The following is a 21,143-nucleotide window of genomic DNA, read 5'->3' as shown; positions in this document are numbered from 1 at the left end:
CTGTTCAAATGTTGCGGCCAAAAATATCCTAGGTTGTGTTGTGCAAAAACAGGAATTGCTGGGCCTGAACAGATAGGATAATACAAAAAAAAAAAAAAAAAAAATCCTGATGTGGCAAAATCGGAGCGGGTAATGGGCCTGGTATAGTTTTACCCGAAAAGAGACGGCAATGGTTTTGCGCGGTAACCCGAAACTTTAGGAGAGAGGTACGAATGAAAATAAGAAAGATGGGTAGTTAATTAACGGAAATCGTGCGTGCGTATTACAGAAATGACGAAGAGAGAGACAAGACGACAATGACTTATAAATCTAAAATAAAACACCAAAATTTGAGAAATTTTCGGAAGTTGTTGTTCTGTAGTAACAAAGCCTAGCTCCATACGCGTACGGCCTGGAACCCAGATTATTATTGTTATTATTTTCGTTTTTGCCTTCATTGTCTGGAAATGGGTCGCTCGTTCTTGCAAGATTAGCTTCTTCCCCCATTTCTTAGTATTATCCAAAGGTTCCCATTTTGTTTCTCTTCTTTGATTCTTTCAAAATTTTTGGTTACCCGTTTGCATTTTGCGTCTCCAATTGGAAAAATTGTAGGGTAATCGAACTGACTGAAGAAATACAATTAATTGTAACAGAATTACACAGAGGAGGAAGAAAATTGAGTTTTAAAAGAGGAAATAATAACAATAAAAGAGGACAAATAAATAATAAAGAGCAGTAGAGGGGAAGCAGAATTGTGAAAAAATTAGGAGAATAATGGCAAACTCGGCGGAAACGCCGGGTCCTCCAGTAGCAAATAATGCATCATCAGGATTAGGGGAGAGGAAGGAAGAGGCAAAGGCACCGCCTGCCCCAGCAGAGAAAACTGAATCTCCTGAAAAGAAGGTGACCCCCCCTCCTGCTGATAATAATAATAATGGTGGCGGAGGCAATAACTCAACAACCCCAGCTGCCTCTCCTCCGCCTGCCTCTCCCCCACCCGCGTCGCCACCGCCTGCTTCGCCCCCACCTGCAGCTTCACCCCCACCAGGTTCACCTCCTCCAGCATCACCACCCCCGGCTTCGGGTTCAGCTTCGCCACCACCAGCTTCACCACCACCAACACGGTCAGAATCACAATCATCGCCACCACCTGGTGATGGTGGTGCTTCCCCTCCTCCTGAACAATCCAAGAATTCGCCCCCCGCTCCACCTGGTCAAGCATCTACTCCCCCTGATTCTCCCCCTCCTGGTATTCAATCCAATCAAGGAAATCCAGTGCCCTCAAATGGTACCACTGATTCCCGAGACACGAAATGGGCTCCGCCATCAAATCCTGGTTCTCCTCCATCCCCTTCAACATCTCAATCTGGAACCCCATCCACGCCAAACGAGAATTCTTCACCAAACGAACTTAGCCCTCCTTCAAATTCCAAGTCTCCCACTTCAAAATCATCACCTGAAGAATCATCCTCATCCTCACATTCTAACAGCAAGAAGACGCCTACTTCCAGTTCAGGGCACTCCAGTGATTCAACAAAAGGGAGTTCAAGTAATGATGATCAGGCTATCATTGGTGCAACAGCAGCAGGTGTGGTTCTCATTGTATTAATTGCCATCTTTTTTTTGGCAAGGGGAAGGAGAAGGAGACGAGATGCATATGCGACCCATTACATGCCCCCTCCCAACAATTTTAATGAAAAAACAGGTTACTTTATTTGTTTTTTGTTTTTTGGGTGTTCTCGTTGAATGTAATATTTTATGGATTTAATTTTTATTAATAATTTTTCTCATGTAGATGCATATTACTATACTCAGAATTACCAAATGGGAAATTCTGGTCCAGTAGACACCTACTATGGCTCGCAAACACCGCAGATGCACAGCTACGGGAGTCAAAGAGGGGTTGGGTACCATGGTGGGGGACCAGACTCTGGTGTTTTAGGTGGTTCTAAGTCCTTTTTTACCTATGAAGAGTTAATGGAAATAACAAATGGATTTGCTAGGGAAAATGTTATTGGTGAGGGAGGCTTCGGTTGTGTTTATAAGGGAAATCTACCAGAAGGGAAAGTGGTGGCTGTCAAGCAACTCAAGTCTGGCAGTGGGCAAGGGGAGAGAGAATTCAGGGCTGAAGTTGAGATTATCAGTCGTGTTCATCATCGACATTTGGTCTCCTTGGTGGGCTATTGCATTTCCGAGAAAAACAGATTGCTCATCTACGAATTTGTTCCAAATAACAATCTGGAGCATCATTTGCATGGTAAGATAATTTTAAAAAGTTTTCTCCTATCAGCTTGATTTTATGTTCTCAAATCACTAACTCAGATATTGATTTGTGTTATCAGGTAAAGGACAGCCGGTACTGGAATGGACCAAAAGAGTTAAGATTGCTCTCGGCGCAGCTAAGGGTTTGGCATATTTACATGAAGATTGTATGTATCTCTTTGTGCTTTCTCATCTCTAGTATCATGCATGTTGCCTGAAGAACTTACTATAGAAAACTGCAACGTCTCTTGGCGGTGAATTCATTATGACTGATGATTCATCGGTGGAGACTATTCAGAGAGATTACTCTGGTTTATTTTTCAATCTGCAAGTTACATGGGATGATATGTTTTCCTTTTTAGTGAAAGCAGCCAATGAAATACATAGTAGATTTCATCTTGTTACATGAAATGTTTCGTCATCGTTAAAAATTTTTATTGTATTTACTTTTCAAAATTTAAATTGGAATCATTGTAAGTTAAATTATATTATATATTCGAATAACCGAAACTGCCTTATCGTTATCTGATTTATATGTAGGTCATCCAAAAATTATTCACAGGGACATTAAGTCAGCAAACATTCTGGTGGACGATGAGTTCGAAGCACAGGTTACTGATTGCTAGTTTGCGATAAAAATCCTTTCTTTTTCTCTGCTGCTACGCGACATGGCTTTAATATGAGAATTGCTTCAAAAACAGGTGGCAGACTTTGGACTTGCCAAACTGAACGACACTACTCAGACCCACGTATCAACTAGGGTCATGGGGACATTTGGGTAGGTTTAAATTGTATAGAACAGCTGATTTCTTTTGCAACTTAGAGTTACTCTGTTTAGTTCTTATACTTGCGCTTCCTTGTCAGTTTTTGAGGTCCTTGAGCTATTAGAAGTCTTAATATAAGCACTTCGAATGGATAACTTGCCTGGAGTTTTTTTTTTTTTAGATGTCTCAAAATAGTTTCAAGTTCAAAGAAAAGTACCTTCTTCTGGAAGGTTGGAAGGGAAGTGATGCAGAGCAAGAAATTGAAGAAATCCTAATTATATTTAAATGTATAATATTTAGGAATATTTTAATTAATTTGTATTCTAGTTTAATTTAGTTTACTATTTAGAGTCTTATTGTTTAGGTATTGCTTATTTGGGTAATATTCCTAATTTAGGCATAAGTCTTATTAAAATAGGTTTTATAATCATATTAGGATAAGTCTTTCTTAGTATAAATAAGTGTCTTTTGTAGCTTTTAAAGGCAGAATTTGGAGTTCAATAATATTTCAATTTTCAAATCTCTTTGTGAGTATTTGAACAATTAATTTTTGGTATTCTGCGGAATCAACAAGTCTTAATCTCTAAACTCTAGAATCAACGGAATATTTTGAACATTAAACTTCCGCTACATCAGGAAGAAAGAAGTTGACAACTTCTTAAGAGATTAGTACTTACAGCAGCATGTTTATAATATCTTAGCTACAAATATTTGTGTCTGATCATGCATCAATCTCGATTTGGCTTTCAGGTATTTGGCACCAGAGTATGCATCAAGTGGAAAATTGACTGATAGATCAGATGTATTCTCATTCGGAGTTGTGCTGCTAGAGCTTATAACAGGGCGTAAGCCAGTTGATCCAACTCAGCCTTTAGGGGATGAGAGTTTGGTTGAATGGGTATGGATTAATTTTTAAAAAATTCCTTCTTGTCTTCTTATGGCATGCTTGCTTCTCTGTGAACAATTTGTTGATATGATTTTGGCAGGCGCGACCTGTCCTTGTTCGTGCCATTGAAACTGGTGACTTGAGTGAAATAGTTGATCCACGGCTTGAAAAGCACTATGTGGAGAGTGAAATGTTTAGAATGATTGAGGCAGCTGCTGCATGTGTACGCCATTCTGGTCCAAAGCGTCCCCGCATGGTTCAGGTAATATCACCAGTCTCCATTTGATCTGTTTTTGTTTCAGCTGGTCTTATTTTCAGCATTGGAATGGAGAGTTTTGGAGTCGAAGAATGAAATTTTTTGTTTATTGTCTCTTAGGTGGTGAGGGCATTGGACAGTGAAGGAGAAATGTCTGATCTCAGCAATGGGGTGAAATATGGTCAAAGCACCGTTTATGATTCTGGGCAATACAATCAAGACATAATGATGTTCCGGAAGATGGCACTTGGCCTCGGGGACAGCTCTGACATGAGCGGAGAATACACTTCCAGAGAGGCATCCCGTGGACACTCGGGTTCATTTATGTCTCAAGGGACTTCGAGCGAGTTCACCAGTGGTGAGTCAGAAACTCGAGCCATGAACCAACATTATAGTGAGCAGAGATACAGCGGTGGTCAAGGCCGCTATGCTCATCGGTTTTAACCTAAAGGAAATTTTCCTGAATATGTCTGCTAGCCTAGATTCTTCTTCACATTTTATCTTACAATACTGGGAAAGGCCTTATCTCACCGGTAACATTTGTTTGACCTGATCCAATACTCATTAGCGTGTAAACAAAATTAACTTTTTATGTGAAATAGTGATGCATTCTTTAGTTCCCTCGAATGATTTAGCAGAGAATGGGGAAAGCTTGTAAAGTGAGTTTTATTCTTGTTTTCTTTTTCAGTGATTAAACACGTTTCCATTATAGCAAGTCTTTCTGTTTTGGTGTGCTTAGTTATCAGAAAGTTCTGACTATTATGTTAAGTTTGAGCTCATAGCAAAATGAGCCCATATATTTTACACTTTTCATATTTATTTTACGTTCTTTTTAAAGCCCTGGTATTTCCCTAACTAGTAATATCATTTCAGAATAAGTTTGCCTGAAGTTTCGAGCAAATGAAGGGAGTGACAAACAAGACCAGTGGTTGATACTATGCCGTTTTTGAAACCAACAAAGAGGAGGGAAAAGACTACCACGTTCATACTTTCAACAGCTAAAAGTTAAATCATATTCAAACACGCTTGATTTTGGATGCTTGGTGAAGGAAAAAAATGTCAATTTAGATTGAATGGAGCTCTCTACTTTATATCGGTTGAACCCTTCGTTATCTAAGATTGGAAAACTGTATCAGCTTCCTTTCCTGTTTTGCACTTCATATCTGCTGCATTACCCTGTTAGCTCGATCAATGTCTCTCTTAATTTCTTCAGTCGAATGTTTTCCTTATGTGCCTAACAGGAAAATTAAAAGAGTTACTATGTATTAGAACAAAAAATTAATGAACTATGTTTAAGATCAGTCATTCTGTTTTGTTCCATTTTCAGCAATTGTCATAACATAATACTATACCAGCATCCAAGGAGTATCTTCTGCATTTTCTCATTTTTTGCTACATGTTCTCACTTAGTTTTTGTGAAAGCTCCAATGGAGCAAGCACCTTGTTAACTCCCACTTCAATACTACGATTTCTTGCTATCAAATCTTACCTGAACCCTGAGAATGTTCAGCACCTTGCCATTGAATGTGGTAACATTGGCATCTATCACTTGAAGCTCTAAAGAATTTATAGCCTCCATCAACCTCACAAATCCACCTCGCTCATGCTCACACAACAGCTTAATTAAGAAATCTCTATCGTTGATCTGGTTCACTTCTACTCGCACCTAGGAAGATATTCCATGCGGAAATTACTGAGCATTTGATGGGGGGCTGCTAAATTATATAATTAATAGCCTTTCTTTTTTCATAAATAAGAGTAGAAAAGTCGCAGCTAAATTAGAGGATCTGCTGCTATATTCTGTACCTCTGATTTTCCCTTTTCGCCACAGGCTGGGAAACTTTTATTGTGCTCACTAGCAGGCAAGTACGTGGTGCTGGTGCCTTCATGTATCTCATCCAATTTGAATGATTTCATTTCTTCATTATCCTTCTCACAGTCCTCATTTTCCTTTAGTTCATCCTGGAGTTTATCCACCTCCTGCAGCAACTCCTTAATATATTCAGCTGCATCTCCTAGAATAGCAGCTCTATCCATCTACAAGAATGCATTAACAAAATTTCCATGAAAATTAAATAATAAATGAAATCAAATATGCTATTGTAGTATTTGAAAAATAGGTAATGTTAACCTTGGATATCTTGGGGACTAGAGCGCGTAAAGCAAAGAGCCCATCTTTTAGCTTGTTCCTCCTGTTCCTTTCTGTAATAAGATTCTTGGCCCTTCCCAGCCTGTGTCTTTCTCCCAGTTCTTCCTTAAACACATGGCTTTTGCACTTAGGTCTTTTGGCGAAGGAATTTCCAATTGGCTGCATCAGAGGTGCATTTTGAGCAATGTAGCCATAATTTGAATCAAATGATGGATGCTCAATTGAAGGATTTGAACCCCTGGATGATCCCTCATTGTAAGGGTGGGTGTTAAATCGGGTTGCAGCAGAAAGAACTTGGGTACCGGGAACGAATGTTAACAACTGAAGAGGAGATGGAAAGTTTTGTAAGTTCTCTTTGAGCAAGATATCAAGACATTTTTCATCTAGGCCCACATCGTAAGAGCTTCCTGCTGGCACAACTCTTTGTTCTATAGATGTGTTACAGTGAGCTAGGACTAACTCTATGATGTTCTGATCTTTTGATATCTGAAAAAGGTACGTTGTCTTGTCATTGAAGGATAAACACTCGATCACCTTGTTGAAATGTAATAAAAATCTGAATAGATCTTACATGCTTTGCGGCAAAGAGTTCAATAAGACCACCAAAAACAGGAATTAGAACTCGAGTGGAATTTGATTGCTGTAAAGAAATAACATTCACCAAAGTCAAAACAGAATGAATCATCACATTAAGCATTAGTTTCGGTAGTACAGACAATAAAGTAAGATGCATATATTTGTTTCTAATTAATTGACAATAATGCATGCTTGGCAGGGGACTTTCAGAAAGAATGTGTCGAAGCTCATAGATTTGGATTTTAGGCCTTTACTTCTGTTTGTAAAGGAGCTGACTTGGCCAGACATTCAGTCTTATTAATCAATGAATGAAAAACACTGTGAAGAATCAACTTAAGCTTGACAAGTCAGTCAATGTTTTTGATAATTTTGCAATTGAAGGACTTAATAAATAGTAACTCATGTTTCTTTCTAATCAGACCATGTTGTGCCGACCAAAGTTATGTTTGTTGTAATGAAAGAGGCGGGTAGAAAGAAATGCTCACATGTGAAGCAATCGAGTCTGAGGAATTGGCAAGGCTAATCCACTTGGGCTGGTTTGTAATCACCACCTCTCCATGAATTCTGAACGTTTCATTCAAATACGAAATCTTTCTAAACAATCAACAAACACGTAGAGAACTGAGAAACTGAGAGAAAATGGAACATACCCAGAATAAAGATCCATGAAAGAAGGTAACTGGGCAAGAGCCTCACAAGCCTTGGTCCTCGCAGAATGCTTCAAGTGAGCATCCCTGCAGAAAGAAAACTTCTGCTCTTCCCCACTTTCTTCTTTGACCTTAACATACTCAAAACCACCCCCAACACCACCACTACAACAGCAACCCAACCATTCAATAAACCTAGAAAACCATTCAAAATATTAATTTAATTTTGTTCACAACCAAAGAGATTGAATACTAAATACTGCAAAACAAGTAAAAAAACCAATGTGGGAAGTTTTTTTTTTGTTCCTCCCCTGGCTATTTAGCTCAAAATGAAGTACCTTGAAGGGTCATCACCTAACTTCCACACAACACAATAATCCCAAGCCTTTGAATCAACAAAGGGTCTTAGCCACTCAACAGCTTTCTCCAAGTCTCTCATGTCTCCTCTCTCTTCGGAGCTTTTATTCTTCTGGGTTTCTTTATATATAGTGTAAATTTGTAGTAACAATGATATTTTATTTAATGCATTCCTTAATTTATCAATCTTTTGTTTCTTTCTCTACAAGACAAAGGTAACTAACTTCGTCTGATTAAGACTGTGAGTATCAGCTTAATCAGTACAAAATCTGCAGCGACAGCCAGGAATCTGATAGCTGCAGGGAGATATGCAGCAGAAAACGGCCATCGAATGGTTCCAAATTGCTCTGGTGAAATACTGACAGCTACCCTTAACTGCTTGCAAATCATCAAATTTCATTGTTTTATTAAATAAGAAATACATTTATCCAAAAAAAAAAAAAAGAAATACAACGCTCGTTACTCCCCCTTTATGTGGATTTTACACGCGCTCTGACAGTCGACAATAATACCACTAATTTTGGTACTTTCCGAGATGTTTTTGGCTTAATTTTATTTTTTTTCTTCTTTTAAAAGAATTTAGTTTTTCCTTTTTTTTCTTTCTTTTGTTTTTTCCTAAAATTATATTTAAAAATGCCGTCCTGAACATTGTCTCCAATTGCGCGTGGAGGAAAAATGCTTGTTCCAAAGATAGGAATATCAAAGAAAGGGAATATATTCAAATTCAATCCGATGCAATTTGCTTTTCCAAAACGGTACTACATAGTCGTATCAAAGCTGCACAAATCTCTGCAAGAGGAAAATCAAACGGCCAGCATTCAATTATTCATCAAAATTGTTGAGTTGTACTTAGTATATACAGATACAACATGAAGGTAAAATATTTTTAATGCAGTTGCTTTCTTTTATCTTTGGTTCTAAAACCAAACAAATTTTTCGGGGGGGAAAAAAAAATTCGATCGCCGGTTCAAGGGCAAGTACCTGTCAGACGAAAATTAATTGTTTGGAATCATTGGATGATGTAGATTTTGATGGGGAAATTTGATACATATATTGCCATTGAGATCAGTTCATGCCAAGCAGGAAAGTAGGGCTCTTAATATTGTGCATCACAACCTTAATATATCTTATGCCAAATAAGATAATTCTGTTAAGACACTTATAATTACACAATTCAAGCTGCTGCCGCTACAAATAAAAAAAAAAAAACTGAAAAGAGGAGAAGAATTAAAATAGAATATGGTTTCTTGAAACATGTTTACACATGTAGTTGTTGAATCATGCACGGTCCTTGGGCTCTCCAAAGCTAACAATCTTGGGAGCAACTCTGATGTCTCCATTATTAAACTGCTTGAAGCCTCTGCTTTCACCATTGCCAGCAGGTTTTGAAGCAGCAATATTCTTATCAAACCCAAACTCCAGTTCCGTCGTTTCTCTTTCTCTGCGGCGAAAGCTGGGGTTTCTTTCGGGATCTGGCCCGAATTCCAGGTCCCTTCCAGCTCCAGGCTTGCCTCTTGGACGAATTTGCTTTGAAGGCTTCTCTTTGTGACCGTGAGAGCTGTGGTGGCGCCTGTTGCAAAGGCGTCCAAGACAGCAAGCTATTGATGATATAACAATAATAACAGCCAGGACTATGAAAACTGTCCCAAATGATCCATTTGAGTGGGACGACGAGGAAACTGCTGGCGGCTGCCCTGTTACAGTGTTTGGATATACCAAACCGGGCTGCTGCGGTTGCTGCAACGACGTCGAAGACATGGACTTGTCGTAGTTTGGTTTCGAGAAGAGAACAAACGCTGATGCCTGATGGATTTATTAGTCGTTATAAGTTTCTGCAGCTCTTGTTCTTTGAGTGCAGACAAAGGGAGACTTTGGCCAAAACTCATGAATCAAGCAAGAATAATGTTATTGCTTGTGAGTGTTAGGAGAGGCAATGTGTTTTAAGTTATAATGGGTTTCAATTTTCAAACATGTTTTTTTTTTCAATTCAATAAAGAAGTTAGGTTCTTTTAATAAAGAAACAAACTAAAGATATTCTTTTGTGTTCTTTACTGCAGAAGATGGGGCATTTGCCCCCTGGCTTTGCTTTGTATGGGGAGAAAGGAAGATTTTGGAGCCTTTTGACGCGCATAATCTCATTTTCTTCAATAAAAAACCAGCGGTTTAATTAGGTACAAATTATTAGGCACTTAGCATCTAATCATTGGAATGGAATAATCTCCTGTACAATTCATGCATACAACCATGCAAGTCTTCATATGCATTCACAAACTGTACTCTGTTATGGCCTCTTACAATCTTCATTGCCACAGCACAGCTTGGAAATTGACACATTCCAATAATGTCGTGAATTGAAAGTCCTTGTGGGGCATATTCATGCATAAGCTTTTCCTCAAATTTTGATTAGACCCTATGGAAATTTGGTCCAATTTGTAAGGCTTGCAGCAAATCTGGAAAAGAGAAGAAAATATGGGTTCAACTTAGGGATCTGTGTAACAAATATCAAACTCCATTTTCCCATACAGAAGCTTATCTGCTGCTTAATGGAGGGGTCACCTTCTTCTGGATTTTCATCTTTATTCCTTTCTTTAACAAAGAAGATTCTACTAGAGTGGACTGAGCTTGATGATACGTCTTTTGATGATTAGAAAATATCATTTAAAAAAATTAATACGCAATTATCTATAAAGAAGAGGATGTCACAATTAGGATCAACTGACAAAGTTTTTGGCGTACACACCTGCCACCAATGTGTACAGACAAAAGATAAGCAGCAATATGTAGGACAGTAGGTCTTCCTTTTCCCTCTTCTTTTTACCAAGATTTGGAACCAGGATTTACCCTAACCCATTTCAATTCAAATTACCTCAAGAACTAATATCCTGAGGACAATTTGAACTCATTAACCACGCTTCTTACCTTGAAGATGAAGAGTGAGATTTAGAGCACTCAAGTTGGTGGGAGAATATTGAACACGGTCCATGTTGCATTTCTGCTCTCTTCGAAGGTATCTAAACTTTTAACTGAAAATATGTAGAAAAACTTGTAATTTATAGTTAATAAAAAAATTTTAGTATAACAAAGAAATAGATCTATTTGATCGTATATATGTTCATGTGTTACAAGACCCCATAGTCTTTGTTGATGAGTTGTTGGCTTGTTGCTAAGAACAGTACACAGCTCAATTTTGCTCACTCCAGAAGCTAATGTAGTCCTAAAGTTGAAACGAAGACGTAATTGTATGTTTTTAAGAAGATATTAAGGTTTGTACTCTTTCTCATGCAGGATAGGATAGTTAAGATTGACCTTAAAATGAGAAATGACCTTTACTTTCAGTTGTTCACTTGTTTGGTATGCCAAAGTTTGTTTGTGCCATTAGTAATATACTAGAGACATTGTGAAACCACATGAATTTCCTATGCTGAGCCTGAGGAAACCTGTAGGTCGTAAAAATGAGAAAGCATAAGCTCTGTTTCTGGAGGCAAAGGACTTTCGATGGGCCGAGTGAAGGGAAGCCCAATAACCCACCAAGAGATTTATATATATATATATATATAGGCACAAAAAGAGCTTTAACCAAAATTCAACCAAAATCAAAATGCAACTCGGAACTCATATATTACCTGCTATTTACCATCCAATTCAGCCATAAATTTATATAAGCCACTCAAACTCAACACATTAGATCCAAAGTCCATTATAGCTCTTGCACAAATTTCAGGCTTAACAATTCAAGATTCAATGTTAATTTTCCTATTACCCCTCTTCTTCCTTCAATCTCCAACAGGTACATTACGTAAGTTACTCATGATTTCTCCTACGCTCTCACACTAACCCAATTAATTTCTCTGGTTGCAGTGGCTGCACCAATTGGAATATGTTATGGTCGCGTTGCAGACAACCTTCCACGACCATCTGATGTCATCAACCTTCTCACATCCAATGGCATTTCAAATGTACGCGTCTTTAATCCTGTCCCATTAACTCTAAAATCATTTTCAGGCACCGGAATCAACCTCATCATTGGCGTGCCTAACGAAATCCTCCCTTCCCTAGCAGCAGGCAGCCCCACATTCTCTCTGGAATGGCTTCAATCCAACATCTTTTATCACATCCCCACCAACCAAATCCGCTACCTTGCCGTTGGCAATGAAGTCCTTTCTAAAGATCCATATTACTCTCCCTTTGTAGTACCTGCTATGATAAATCTTTATCAGGCTTTACAAACCCTTAACCTAGCAAATTCTGTGAAGCTATCTTCACCACAAGCAGCTTCAGTTCTCTCAGCATCATACCCTCCATCTTCGGGAACATTTGATCCTTACATTGTCTCCAACATAGTTCCTCTCCTTCGGTTCTTAAATGATACTAACTCACCTTTCATGGTTAATGTGTATCCATACTTAAGCTACACTAGCAGCTCAGAATACATTTCCTTAGACTATGCACTATTTAGAAGTGACAAAGCAGTGCTTCAAGATGGTGCATTAGCTTACGGTAATCTTTTTGATGCAAGCATTGATGCTTTCATTTATGCAATTGAGAAAGAGGGGTTTGTTGGGGTTCCTTTGGTGGTAACGGAGACAGGGTGGCCGACGAGCGGCGGCGCAGAGGCCAGCGTGGAAAATGCGTTGGCGTATAATGAGAATGTGGTGAGAAGGGCACAGGCTGGCGTGGGGACACCAAAGAGGCCCGGACAAGGCGTTGAAGTTTTCTTATTTGATCTTTTTGATGAGGATGGCAAGAGCGGAGCGGAATATGAGAAGCATTTTGGGATTTTTGGACTTGATGGATCCAAAATTTATGATATTAGATTTAACTGAGAGTAATGCTTGTATTGCTGTCACATAATTAGAATTATTGTCCATCACATCGACAGCGTTAAAATTTTCAAAAGGTTGTTTCTATGTGGAAGTATACTTGGAAATTTCTGAAGATGTTTTTGTCAACGTCCACTTTGAATTTCGGGAGCGCTGAGTGTGAACGAATAAGTATAGCATAAAAGTAGTTGATGCCTCGCGGCCAATGGTCTCAAGAACGGAAGTGATTCCACAACTTTTTCTTTTTTAAAATAAAAAGAACGAAAAAGAAAATCGGGGAATATTATTATTCGACTATACACTAAATTAATTGAAAATTATTATTCAGATTCTTACAGATATTTTTTGTGATCGACGAATGATTATGCACTTATCCAAAATAAATTAGTATTATTTAGAAAAACAGTTTTTGTAATTTAGGGCAGTGGGTAGGGAAGGCAAAAATTCCCATGGGGACGGATATTTTCGGGGATTTTTTTCATTCAAGGAGGGTACGGGGATAATTTTAAACCTATTTTTTTATTCGGGGAGGGGACGGGGATGAGGTGGAATCCCCATCCCCTACCAATTTTCCCATTTTAATTTTTAATTTTAATTTTATTTTTAAAATTACTAATAAATAAATAACAAAATTATAAATATTATTAAAAATAATAAATATCAAAATATTTATATTATTAAATACTAATAGGTATCCTACATTAGCTCGAATTGCTAGAGATATTTTGGCAATTCCAATTACAACAGTTGCTTCTGAATCAGCTTTTAGCACCGGTGGTAGAGTTGTGAGCCCACACCGTAACAAACTTCATCCAAACACATTGGAGGCCTTAATGTGCTGTCAAAGTTGGTTATGAACTTACAATAACAGTATGAGTTTATTTTACATTGTGATTATATTATACAATTATTAATATTTGTACTTATAAGTTACTTTACTTATATTATTTTTATTGTTTTATAATTATTTTAATAATTTATATTTTGAATGTGACTTTGTAATGGATCAATATTAATGTAAGATATATTTTGAACTTTATTTTTATCTAAATTTTTTATTTTAATATGATTAATTTAAAATCGAAAATAAAAATAATGTATTAGACTATTCGTTATTCGGGGACCAGGGATCCTTGGGGATCCCCTGTTATTATTTGGGAAGGAGATATAAATTCTCTCAAGTAATTTTGATGGGAACAGAGAAGGGACGGAGACATACATAGAATATCAAAGATGAATATGGAGAGATTGATCCCTCCCCTCCCATCTCCATCGCCATCCCTAGCAGTGGGGCTGGTGCGGGGACATGGCGGGCAGGGCAAATAGGGAAGCCGTAATTTGGACCAATAAGCAGCTGACAGGACGATACGACGACGGTCCACTTTGTTCTTTGGCATCACTTAGTCGCTAAGAGAAGAAAAAGAAAGAAAAATCTAGAAAAATCTAGTCAAAGCATCGTTGACTGTCCGCGTCACCATTTAAAAAAATCAAAAGTTGAAATATTAACCAAACAAGCTTCACGTTCACTTCGTTCAGTAAAGTTGGCTTCTACTCCTTTAAAATCAAAATCAAGGGAAGAGTGAGTGACAGTGTGAACAATAACAACGAGGAGAAAAAGAAATGAACATGAACGGAGCAAATTCTCACGACATTCAATCCCTCCTCTCTTCTTCGGCGAGGGATTTTCTAATTCGCAGCAACGGTGATCAGGTACTTAGCTTTGCTTTAGGGCGTTTTTACTGTGGTTCTATTTTAAACTTGCGGGGGAATTTTTTATTATTATTTGTGGGTTTGGTAGGGACCTCTGCTGAATTCAGCTAAACTTATAAATTTCTATGGGCAATTTTGTGATATTTTGCTTCCGTCATATGTATTTTGTTTTGGTCAATTCGAGAAAGCATTTAAGTTTAATTTATTAGTGTGTGTGTGTGTGTGTGTGTGTGAATTAGTAATAGTTCCACAAGCCTGCCGTGATGTATTTAGTTGAACAAAATTCGGGGAATGTAAAAAATGGCAAATCAGATGTCGAGTATTATAATTACCAAGCAAAGTTGATGAAAATTTTCCAACTATGCGCTTGTACCTGTGACTTATTTGACCTCTGTGATGGAAATAATGAAAATTTATGAATTGTTATTAAGGGTAGTGAAGCTTGCATAATGACTGGTGGAGTCTGTATTTTAATTTTTTTTTATGAATTCCCTTGTTCAAACTGTCTAGCTGAGCATTTTAAACGGTAGAATTGTTGTTATTCACTGTATTTATTTTTGCACATATATTTTGAAATTTTGCAGGTTAAAATTGACAGCTTGAAGGGAAAGAAGATTGGGCTGTATTTTTCAGCGTCATGGTGTGGCCCATGTCAGCGATTCACACCAATTTTAGCGGAGGTGTATAATGAACTCTCTCGCCAAGGTGATTTTGAGGTCATTTTTGTCTCAGGCGATGAAGATGATGAGGCATTTAAGGGCTACTTCTCAAAGATGCCGTGGCTTGCAGTTCCATTTTCTGATTCTGAGACACGTGATAAGTTGGATGAGTTGTTCAAGGTGATGGGAATTCCTCACCTTGTGATTCTGGATGAAAATGGAAAAGTTTTAAGTGATGGTGGAGTTGAAATCATTCGAGAGTATGGAGTTGAAGGGTACCCTTTTACCGTAGAAAGGATCAAAGAAATGAAGGAGCAAGAAGAAAGAGCCAAAAGGGAACAGTCCCTTAGATCTGTCTTGACCTCCCACTCCCGTGATTTTGTTATTTCATCTGATGGAAGAAAGGTATTTTATGATGATGTGGCTTGTTAATTGAAATGTGCTTATAGCTTTTCTCATCTTCTTGAATTGTGTCTTGAAATGTCTTGTTGGATGCCTAATCTGAATTTTGTTCTTGATTTTTTTATACAAGATATCTGTCTCAGATCTCGAAGGGAAGACTATTGGTCTTTATTTCTCAATGTCTTCATATAAGGCAAGTGCTGAATTTACTCCAAGGCTTGTGGAGGTATATGAGAAACTGAAAGGAAAGGGGGAGAGCTTCGAGATTGTTTTGATCTCACTCGATGATGAGGAAGAATCTTTTAAGCGAGACTTAGGAAGCATGCCTTGGCTAGCTTTGCCCTTCAAGGACAAGAGCCGTGAGAAGCTGGCTCGGTATTTTGAGCTTTCCACCCTTCCCACTCTGGTGATCATAGGCCCAGATGGGAAAACTCTTCATTCCAATGTCGCTGAAGCCATTGAAGAACATGGAGTTGGTGCATTCCCTTTCACCCCGGAAAAGTTTGCAGAGCTTGCTGAAATACAGAGAGCAAAAGAGGAATCACAGACACTGGAGTTGGTTTTGGTCTCTGGGGATCTGGATTTTGTCGTTGGAAAGAATGGGGGCAAGGTATGATACTTTCAAGTTTCTGGATTCTGCTGCTAACTTTAAAATCTCCTTAGCTGTGTGTTCCTGTTTCATTGACTACTGTAACCATGCATGGGTTCATCAATTGGATTTGTTTTTGTAACTGTGAGTTTCGCCACTATTCAAACAAACAGTAAACCACCAAAAAGCAAGAAAAAGAAAAAGCCCCAAACCACCCAACTACCTCCCAAAAAAATCTCTCTCCAACTACCTCCCAAAAAAATCTCTCTAACTGATGACTTCTACTACTGTTTTCAGGTTCCAGTGTCTGATTTAGTGGGGAAGACCATCCTCCTGTACTTTTCAGCGCATTGGTGTCCTCCATGCCGTGCTTTTCTTCCAAAGCTTATTGAAGCATACAAGAAGATTAAGGAAAGGAATGAATCATTGGAAGTGGTTTTCATCTCTAGTGACAGAGACCAAACTTCCTTTGATGAATTCTTTAAAGGAATGCCATGGCTGGCTCTTCCCTTTGGTGATGCAAGGAAGGCATCCTTGAGTCGCAAATTCAAGGTGTCTGGCATTCCTATGCTAGTTGCCATTGGACCATCAGGTCGAACTATCACAAAAGAAGCCAGGGATATGATTGCTGTCCATGGAGCCGAAGCTTATCCTTTTACTGAAGAGCGTATGAAGGAGATTGATGGGCAATACAATGAGATGGCAAAGGGTTGGCCTGAAAATGTGAAGCATGCATTGCATGAGCACGAACTTGTGCTTGATCGCTGTGGGGTTTACAGTTGCGATGGATGCGATGAGGAAGGACGTGTATGGGCATTCAGCTGCGATGAGTGTGACTTTTGTCTCCATCCCAATTGCGCCTTGGGAGAGGACAAAGGAACCAAAGATGACAAATCAGAAGAACAAAATCCCTCCAAAGAAGGATGGCGTTGTGATGGGGGGCTCTGTTACAAAGGTTGAGACACTGGTCTTTCAATTCTGAGAAGAACTGTGGTCATTTCATAATCATCTTGCCTTACTCGCTTGGGATTATGTTATTCATGAATGGTTTATATGTAATAGCAATGTAGGCTATGAAGTACGTAGAGTAGTATGATGGCGTGAAATATGTGTGCCTTATGGGTGCTTCTGGTATCAAATTATATGGTATGCTGCAATGCTTACATATTTTTATAGAAGTGGCAGCAATCGAGCGAATTTTATTACCTTGTATGCTAAAATAAATCTGTTTTTAGCTGTAAGTAGGGGTGGCAGCAGGTTGGATTCAGTTCGTGGCTTCACCGATAGAACAAGAACTTGAGATGGCCTCATTGGTCTTGACCCCATTCGAGGTTATGGGATCTCATGTAGCTGCTGCAAAATGCAAATGTGCTAATAAATGTTGACACACGAACACGGTTTTAAAAAAGCTGAATATGACAATATGACAATTGACAATTGACAAGTTCTAAAAATAAAATGAGGTTCAAAATTATCTTGTTAACGCACAGGAGGTCTGCAAAAACGATTTGGAAACCCAGAAAAAGAAAAAAAAATATGATTTTAGAACCAATAATAATAATAATAATAATAATAAATCTCATAATGAATATTTCAGCAAGTCTATGTGATCAAAATCACCACCAGCTTCGTCCGAAACTAGATCAAAAGATCATTGCATCCCTTAAAGAGTGTAGATCCTGATGAATGAATTCCTTGAAATACTTTTGACTCATAGCATGCAGCCATTGCTTTGAGCTTAATGGGTCTAATAGTATGCTGCCTCTTGTACTCCATTGTCAATGTTCCTAGGGAGTATGATGGCCCGAAATAAATAAATATTGGATACAAATTTCTTTATCAAACACATCAACTTAAGATCAACAGTAATCAAAGTACTTGATTAACTAGTAATTCGCCACTCGCCAGTCACCAGGATAAATAGTTCTCGCCAACCTATATTCATCACTTGGCGGCAACTGAGTCCAAAATGAAATCAATTCAATGCTCTAAATGCCAAGCTAGACGCCACTTCTTATGAAATCAATTGAGATTATTCGTTTACAACAAATGCAACAAATGAAAAGGGATGAAACTGGAAGTTGGAGATTAATCAAGCTCTTGTGATATATTGAGTTTAAACCAGCTAATACAAGCTCTTGTGGACTAAATTGTAAACTGGCTGCAGCTGCTCAGTAACAAGGCAAATCAGGTATCAAGCGTCAGCCAAGCTCAGTAGCAAACTGAAGCAAAACTAAAGTTCTGGTAAACATGAAGGAAATAAACTAATAAAAAAGAAAACTGAAGGAGCAAATAATCAATCACCGCAACAATGGACCCAATTCAGGTGCTTTTTCCATGCTTTAAAACGACACAACATCCTATTATTAAAGCTATTTACGACTTGTCGGTTTAAGGGAATGTACCTCCGATTTATAAGTTTGGAAACGACATAACGTCTACGGCGTTTTGGGTTAAGTTTCTTTAAACTATGGATCCAATGTGGTCTCGAATGGAAAGGGATGCAGCAGCGTGTTTGATCGAGTTCCAGTAGCACTTGGAGATGATATTGGTCACCGAGACTTGCTCCCGACCTTTTGTGCATCAATATTCAATATCAAGCTCTATATACAGCAGTTTAAACCCATAGGTAAGCATGGCAAGATACGTAAAACGGTGTATATGCATATATTTTTGCGTATGTAAAAGTCAGTTGTTTGAACTACGTAATATATCATAGCATAGTTAATTTCTGATTTATTGAGTGGAATAATTTCTGTATATGGCAAGAAAAGGAGCTGGTAGTGACCGCTACCTTGGGGGGAGAATTTTGCTTCTTATCTCAACATCATGACATGCCAACATAAATCATTTGCCTTCCACTAAGATTTTGTGATGGCTTTGAAAGTCTTCTCTGCTTCTCATCTAATCACTGCTTTCATTTCAGTTTTGGTTCCCTTTCTCATGACATAACAAAATGATCCGGTCTCTAATCACGCCACCACCTGTAGGAACAATATGATAAATGTGTATGTCCATGAATCATGATCAAAATCTTCACATGTTGCTTCCTAATTCCAGGCTTCCAGCTCCATATATAACCATAAGCAATGTCTACATCAGCTCCGCAGCTATCCATGGTCTTATCACTAGTCATTATAAGCTCTTGTAGACCAAACTGGCTGCAGCCGGTAATTCAGTTGCTTTTTCTGAAGCAAAATTCTATTTCTGGTCCCAATTCAGTTGCTTTTTCCATGCTTATCATATGTGGAAAAGTATTCCAAGGGGACGATATATAGGTAGTCTACTTACCAACGACGTGATGAAATTCATTTATTAAAAACGCAGACGACATGTTGGTTCATGGTCGTAACGGATATACGACGCATAATTTGTACGCTTGTCGTATTCATAAAACGACGATTCATCCTATTTATTAATTGATAAACGACATGACCGCTACGAGTTTTTGTACTCATCGCATTAATGTTCTGCTCCATGTCGTGCTTTTCTTCCCAAGCTTATTGAAGCATACAAGAAGATTGAGGAAAGGAATGAACCATTCGAAGTGGGTTTTTTAAAAATGTGAAGTTTGCTTTACAATTTATTTTCCTTCATGCGTTCTTCTTCTTCTTTAGGCTCTCTTCTGCTCTGCTACTCTTTCTGAATGCGCTTTCTTGAGAAGTTATGCCCCTTTATATAGCTTATGAAGTTTGATGTGCTAGCGACACGTACGGCTCTCAGTGTCATTACACGTGTTCATTATGATAAACTGTAAACGTTGGGTTTGCTTCTTTAAATGAATGCAATGGCTGGTTCTTCCCTTTGGTGATGCAAGGAACGCATCCTTGAGTGGCAAATTCAAGGGCAATGGTATTCCTATGCTAGTTGCTACTGGACCATCAGATCGAGCTATCACAAAAGAAGCCAGGGATATGATTGCTGTCCATGGAACCTGTTTGACAAAAAATAGAATAAGCTCGATAGCTCCAAATAAATTTATTATAAATAAAGTTCATGAAGTGGTGGATAAACTACTTAGGATAAACATTTTCAGTGGTAAGAGTTTAAAGTCCAAAAAATTCTATTCCAAGGTCTCAAAATCTTATCCTAACACAAACCACTTAGGTGGTAAGGCTTTAAAATCCAAAAGACTCCGAGATCCTAGGCTCTTATCTTAAAATAAACTATCTAAGATAAATCTTATAAGTGGCAAGGCTTAAAAGCCCAAAAGGTTCTAAAGTTCATGTCCAAAAAGTTCCAAAGTCCTAAACTATTATTCTAAGACAAACTATCTAGGGTAAACTTCTTATATTCCAAAGTTCTTATCATCCCAGAGTCTTGGTAAAAATAATTTAAGGTTAAAACACTTCTTCTTTTAATATGTAGATAAACTTGCATATTCGTATGTTAATTAACATTGGTATAAGCAGACAAATGTTGCTAGTTGTCACAAGAATAATGACACTTGTCATCAAAATAATTATGACTCAAGTTGAATTGATTTCGCCTATAAATATGCCATTCATTTTCACTAAAATATAAGAAAAATGAATTTAATAGAGGAAATGTTGACTTTCTCTCTCTAAATTTATATTTCAAAAGTCCTAGTGACTGACTTAACTATCAGAAGGTTTACGCTGGCAAAGTCAACCCTCTAATCTTTTTCTTGTGCTTGTAGTTTATCATTAGATAAGGACATTTATATCTCCTAAGGAAGTAGATTCAAAGGAAGAGATTTAAAGACTCATTAAGATTAGCCCAAAAAATAAATTAATTATCGTTAGATCCAACAAAGAGGAACCCCAATTCTTAGGAGGTCATCTTCGGTTGGAACTTCCACCTAATAAGCTGGGGTAAAATTTGTGCTAATAGAGCTGATGCTTATCCTTTTACAGAAGAGCATATGAAGGAGATTGATGGGCAATTCAATGAGAGGCAAAGGTGAAGTATGCATTGCACGAGCATGAACCTGTGCTTGGTCGTGATGACGAAGGATGTGCACGTGCCATTCAGCTGTGTTGAGTGAGACTTTTTCTCCATACCAAGTGTGCCTTGGGAGAGAACAAAGGAACCAATATATGAAGAATCAACGTGATCATGATAAT

At 38.1% G+C, this 21,143-nt stretch overlaps 5 protein-coding genes across 9 annotated transcripts; 3 read left to right on the top strand and 2 right to left on the bottom strand.

Moving 5' to 3' along the window:
- Nucleotides 1-68: 68 nt before the first annotated feature.
- LOC102616604 (proline-rich receptor-like protein kinase PERK13) lies at nt 69-5,168 on the top strand. Of its 2 annotated transcripts, XM_052439288.1 has the most exons (9): nt 69-1,684; nt 1,775-2,236; nt 2,322-2,408; nt 2,782-2,852; nt 2,943-3,019; nt 3,756-3,903; nt 3,992-4,153; nt 4,268-4,505; nt 5,021-5,168. In XM_052439288.1, the coding sequence occupies exons 1-9, from the start codon at nt 754-756 to the stop codon at nt 5,023-5,025; spliced, it is 2,181 nt and encodes a 726-aa protein (XP_052295248.1). In that variant the 5' UTR covers nt 69-753; the 3' UTR covers nt 5,026-5,168. The 2 variants fall into 2 exon arrangements, with proteins under 2 accessions (XP_052295248.1, XP_015387370.1); XM_015531884.3 differs by lacking the exon at nt 5,021-5,168 and having other exon boundaries at nt 4,268-4,989.
- Nucleotides 5,080-8,466, bottom strand: LOC102616908 (transcription factor bHLH90). Of its 2 annotated transcripts, XM_006484255.4 has the most exons (8): nt 7,858-8,466; nt 7,523-7,714; nt 7,358-7,436; nt 6,868-6,936; nt 6,279-6,782; nt 5,954-6,184; nt 5,637-5,813; nt 5,080-5,381 (listed from the first exon to the last, which is right to left on the bottom strand). In XM_006484255.4, exons 1-8 carry the CDS (start codon nt 7,956-7,958, stop codon nt 5,319-5,321), a joined length of 1,416 nt encoding a protein of 471 aa, XP_006484318.1. In that variant the 5' UTR covers nt 7,959-8,466; the 3' UTR covers nt 5,080-5,318. The 2 variants fall into 2 exon arrangements, with proteins under 2 accessions (XP_006484318.1, XP_052295249.1); XM_052439289.1 differs by lacking the exon at nt 5,080-5,381 and having other exon boundaries at nt 5,652-5,859.
- A 436-nt stretch (nt 8,467-8,902) lies between these two features.
- Nucleotides 8,903-9,886, bottom strand: LOC102617587 (uncharacterized). Its single transcript, XM_025100594.2, has one exon. It carries the CDS (start codon nt 9,632-9,634, stop codon nt 9,155-9,157), a length of 480 nt encoding a protein of 159 aa, XP_024956362.1. The 5' UTR covers nt 9,635-9,886; the 3' UTR covers nt 8,903-9,154.
- Nucleotides 9,887-11,480: 1,594 nt separating this feature from the next.
- Nucleotides 11,481-12,903, top strand: LOC102617875 (glucan endo-1,3-beta-glucosidase-like). Its single transcript, XM_006483804.4, has 2 exons — nt 11,481-11,663; nt 11,735-12,903. The coding sequence occupies exons 1-2, from the start codon at nt 11,618-11,620 to the stop codon at nt 12,697-12,699; spliced, it is 1,011 nt and encodes a 336-aa protein (XP_006483867.1). The 5' UTR covers nt 11,481-11,617; the 3' UTR covers nt 12,700-12,903.
- Nucleotides 12,904-14,208: 1,305 nt separating this feature from the next.
- Nucleotides 14,209-17,261, top strand: LOC102618158 (probable nucleoredoxin 1). 3 transcript variants are annotated; one of them, XM_006483805.4, is made up of 4 exons: nt 14,209-14,406; nt 14,991-15,470; nt 15,598-16,077; nt 16,354-17,261. In XM_006483805.4, exons 1-4 carry the CDS (start codon nt 14,317-14,319, stop codon nt 17,014-17,016), a joined length of 1,713 nt encoding a protein of 570 aa, XP_006483868.1. In that variant the 5' UTR covers nt 14,209-14,316; the 3' UTR covers nt 17,017-17,261. The 3 variants fall into 3 exon arrangements, with proteins under 3 accessions (XP_006483868.1, XP_015387465.1, XP_024956995.1); XM_015531979.3 differs by lacking the exon at nt 14,209-14,406 and adding an exon at nt 14,614-14,838; XM_025101227.2 differs by lacking the exon at nt 14,209-14,406 and adding an exon at nt 14,620-14,862.
- The last annotated feature ends 3,882 nt before the right edge of the window (nt 17,262-21,143 follow it).

This window comes from Citrus sinensis, chromosome 4 (assembly GCF_022201045.2).
Source record: "Citrus sinensis cultivar Valencia sweet orange chromosome 4, DVS_A1.0, whole genome shotgun sequence".
NCBI lineage: Eukaryota > Viridiplantae > Streptophyta > Magnoliopsida > Sapindales > Rutaceae > Citrus > Citrus sinensis.
Note: the sequence above shows the minus strand (reverse complement) of the source record. Positions and strands in the feature narration are given on the sequence as shown.

What these genes read in the sequence shown, in the direction of transcription:
- LOC102616604 (XM_015531884.3), top strand. Translation starts at nt 754, where the DNA reads ATGGCAAACTCGGCGGAAACGCCGGGTCCTCCAGTAGCAAATAATGCA. An exon ending in TCTGGAGCATCATTTGCATG is followed by an intron (nt 2,237 to 2,321) that starts GTAAGATAATTT and finishes TTGTGTTATCAG; the next exon opens with GTAAAGGACAGCCGGTACTG. An exon ending in GGCATATTTACATGAAGATT is followed by an intron (nt 2,409 to 2,781) that starts GTATGTATCTCT and finishes ATTTATATGTAG; the next exon opens with GTCATCCAAAAATTATTCAC.
- LOC102616908 (XM_006484255.4), bottom strand. Translation starts at nt 7,958, where the DNA reads ATGAGAGACTTGGAGAAAGCTGTTGAGTGGCTAAGACCCTTTGTTGAT. An exon ending in TTCATGGATCTTTATTCTGG is followed by an intron (nt 7,437 to 7,522) that starts GTATGTTCCATT and finishes TGAAACGTTCAG; the next exon opens with AATTCATGGAGAGGTGGTGA. An exon ending in CAGACTCGATTGCTTCACAT is followed by an intron (nt 6,937 to 7,357) that starts GTGAGCATTTCT and finishes ATTTCTTTACAG; the next exon opens with CAATCAAATTCCACTCGAGT.
- LOC102617587 (XM_025100594.2), bottom strand. Translation starts at nt 9,634, where the DNA reads ATGTCTTCGACGTCGTTGCAGCAACCGCAGCAGCCCGGTTTGGTATAT.
- LOC102617875 (XM_006483804.4), top strand. Translation starts at nt 11,618, where the DNA reads ATGTTAATTTTCCTATTACCCCTCTTCTTCCTTCAATCTCCAACAG. An exon ending in CTTCCTTCAATCTCCAACAG is followed by an intron (nt 11,664 to 11,734) that starts GTACATTACGTA and finishes CTCTGGTTGCAG; the next exon opens with TGGCTGCACCAATTGGAATA.
- LOC102618158 (XM_006483805.4), top strand. Translation starts at nt 14,317, where the DNA reads ATGAACATGAACGGAGCAAATTCTCACGACATTCAATCCCTCCTCTCT. An exon ending in TTTCATCTGATGGAAGAAAG is followed by an intron (nt 15,471 to 15,597) that starts GTATTTTATGAT and finishes TTTTTATACAAG; the next exon opens with ATATCTGTCTCAGATCTCGA. An exon ending in TTGGAAAGAATGGGGGCAAG is followed by an intron (nt 16,078 to 16,353) that starts GTATGATACTTT and finishes TACTGTTTTCAG; the next exon opens with GTTCCAGTGTCTGATTTAGT.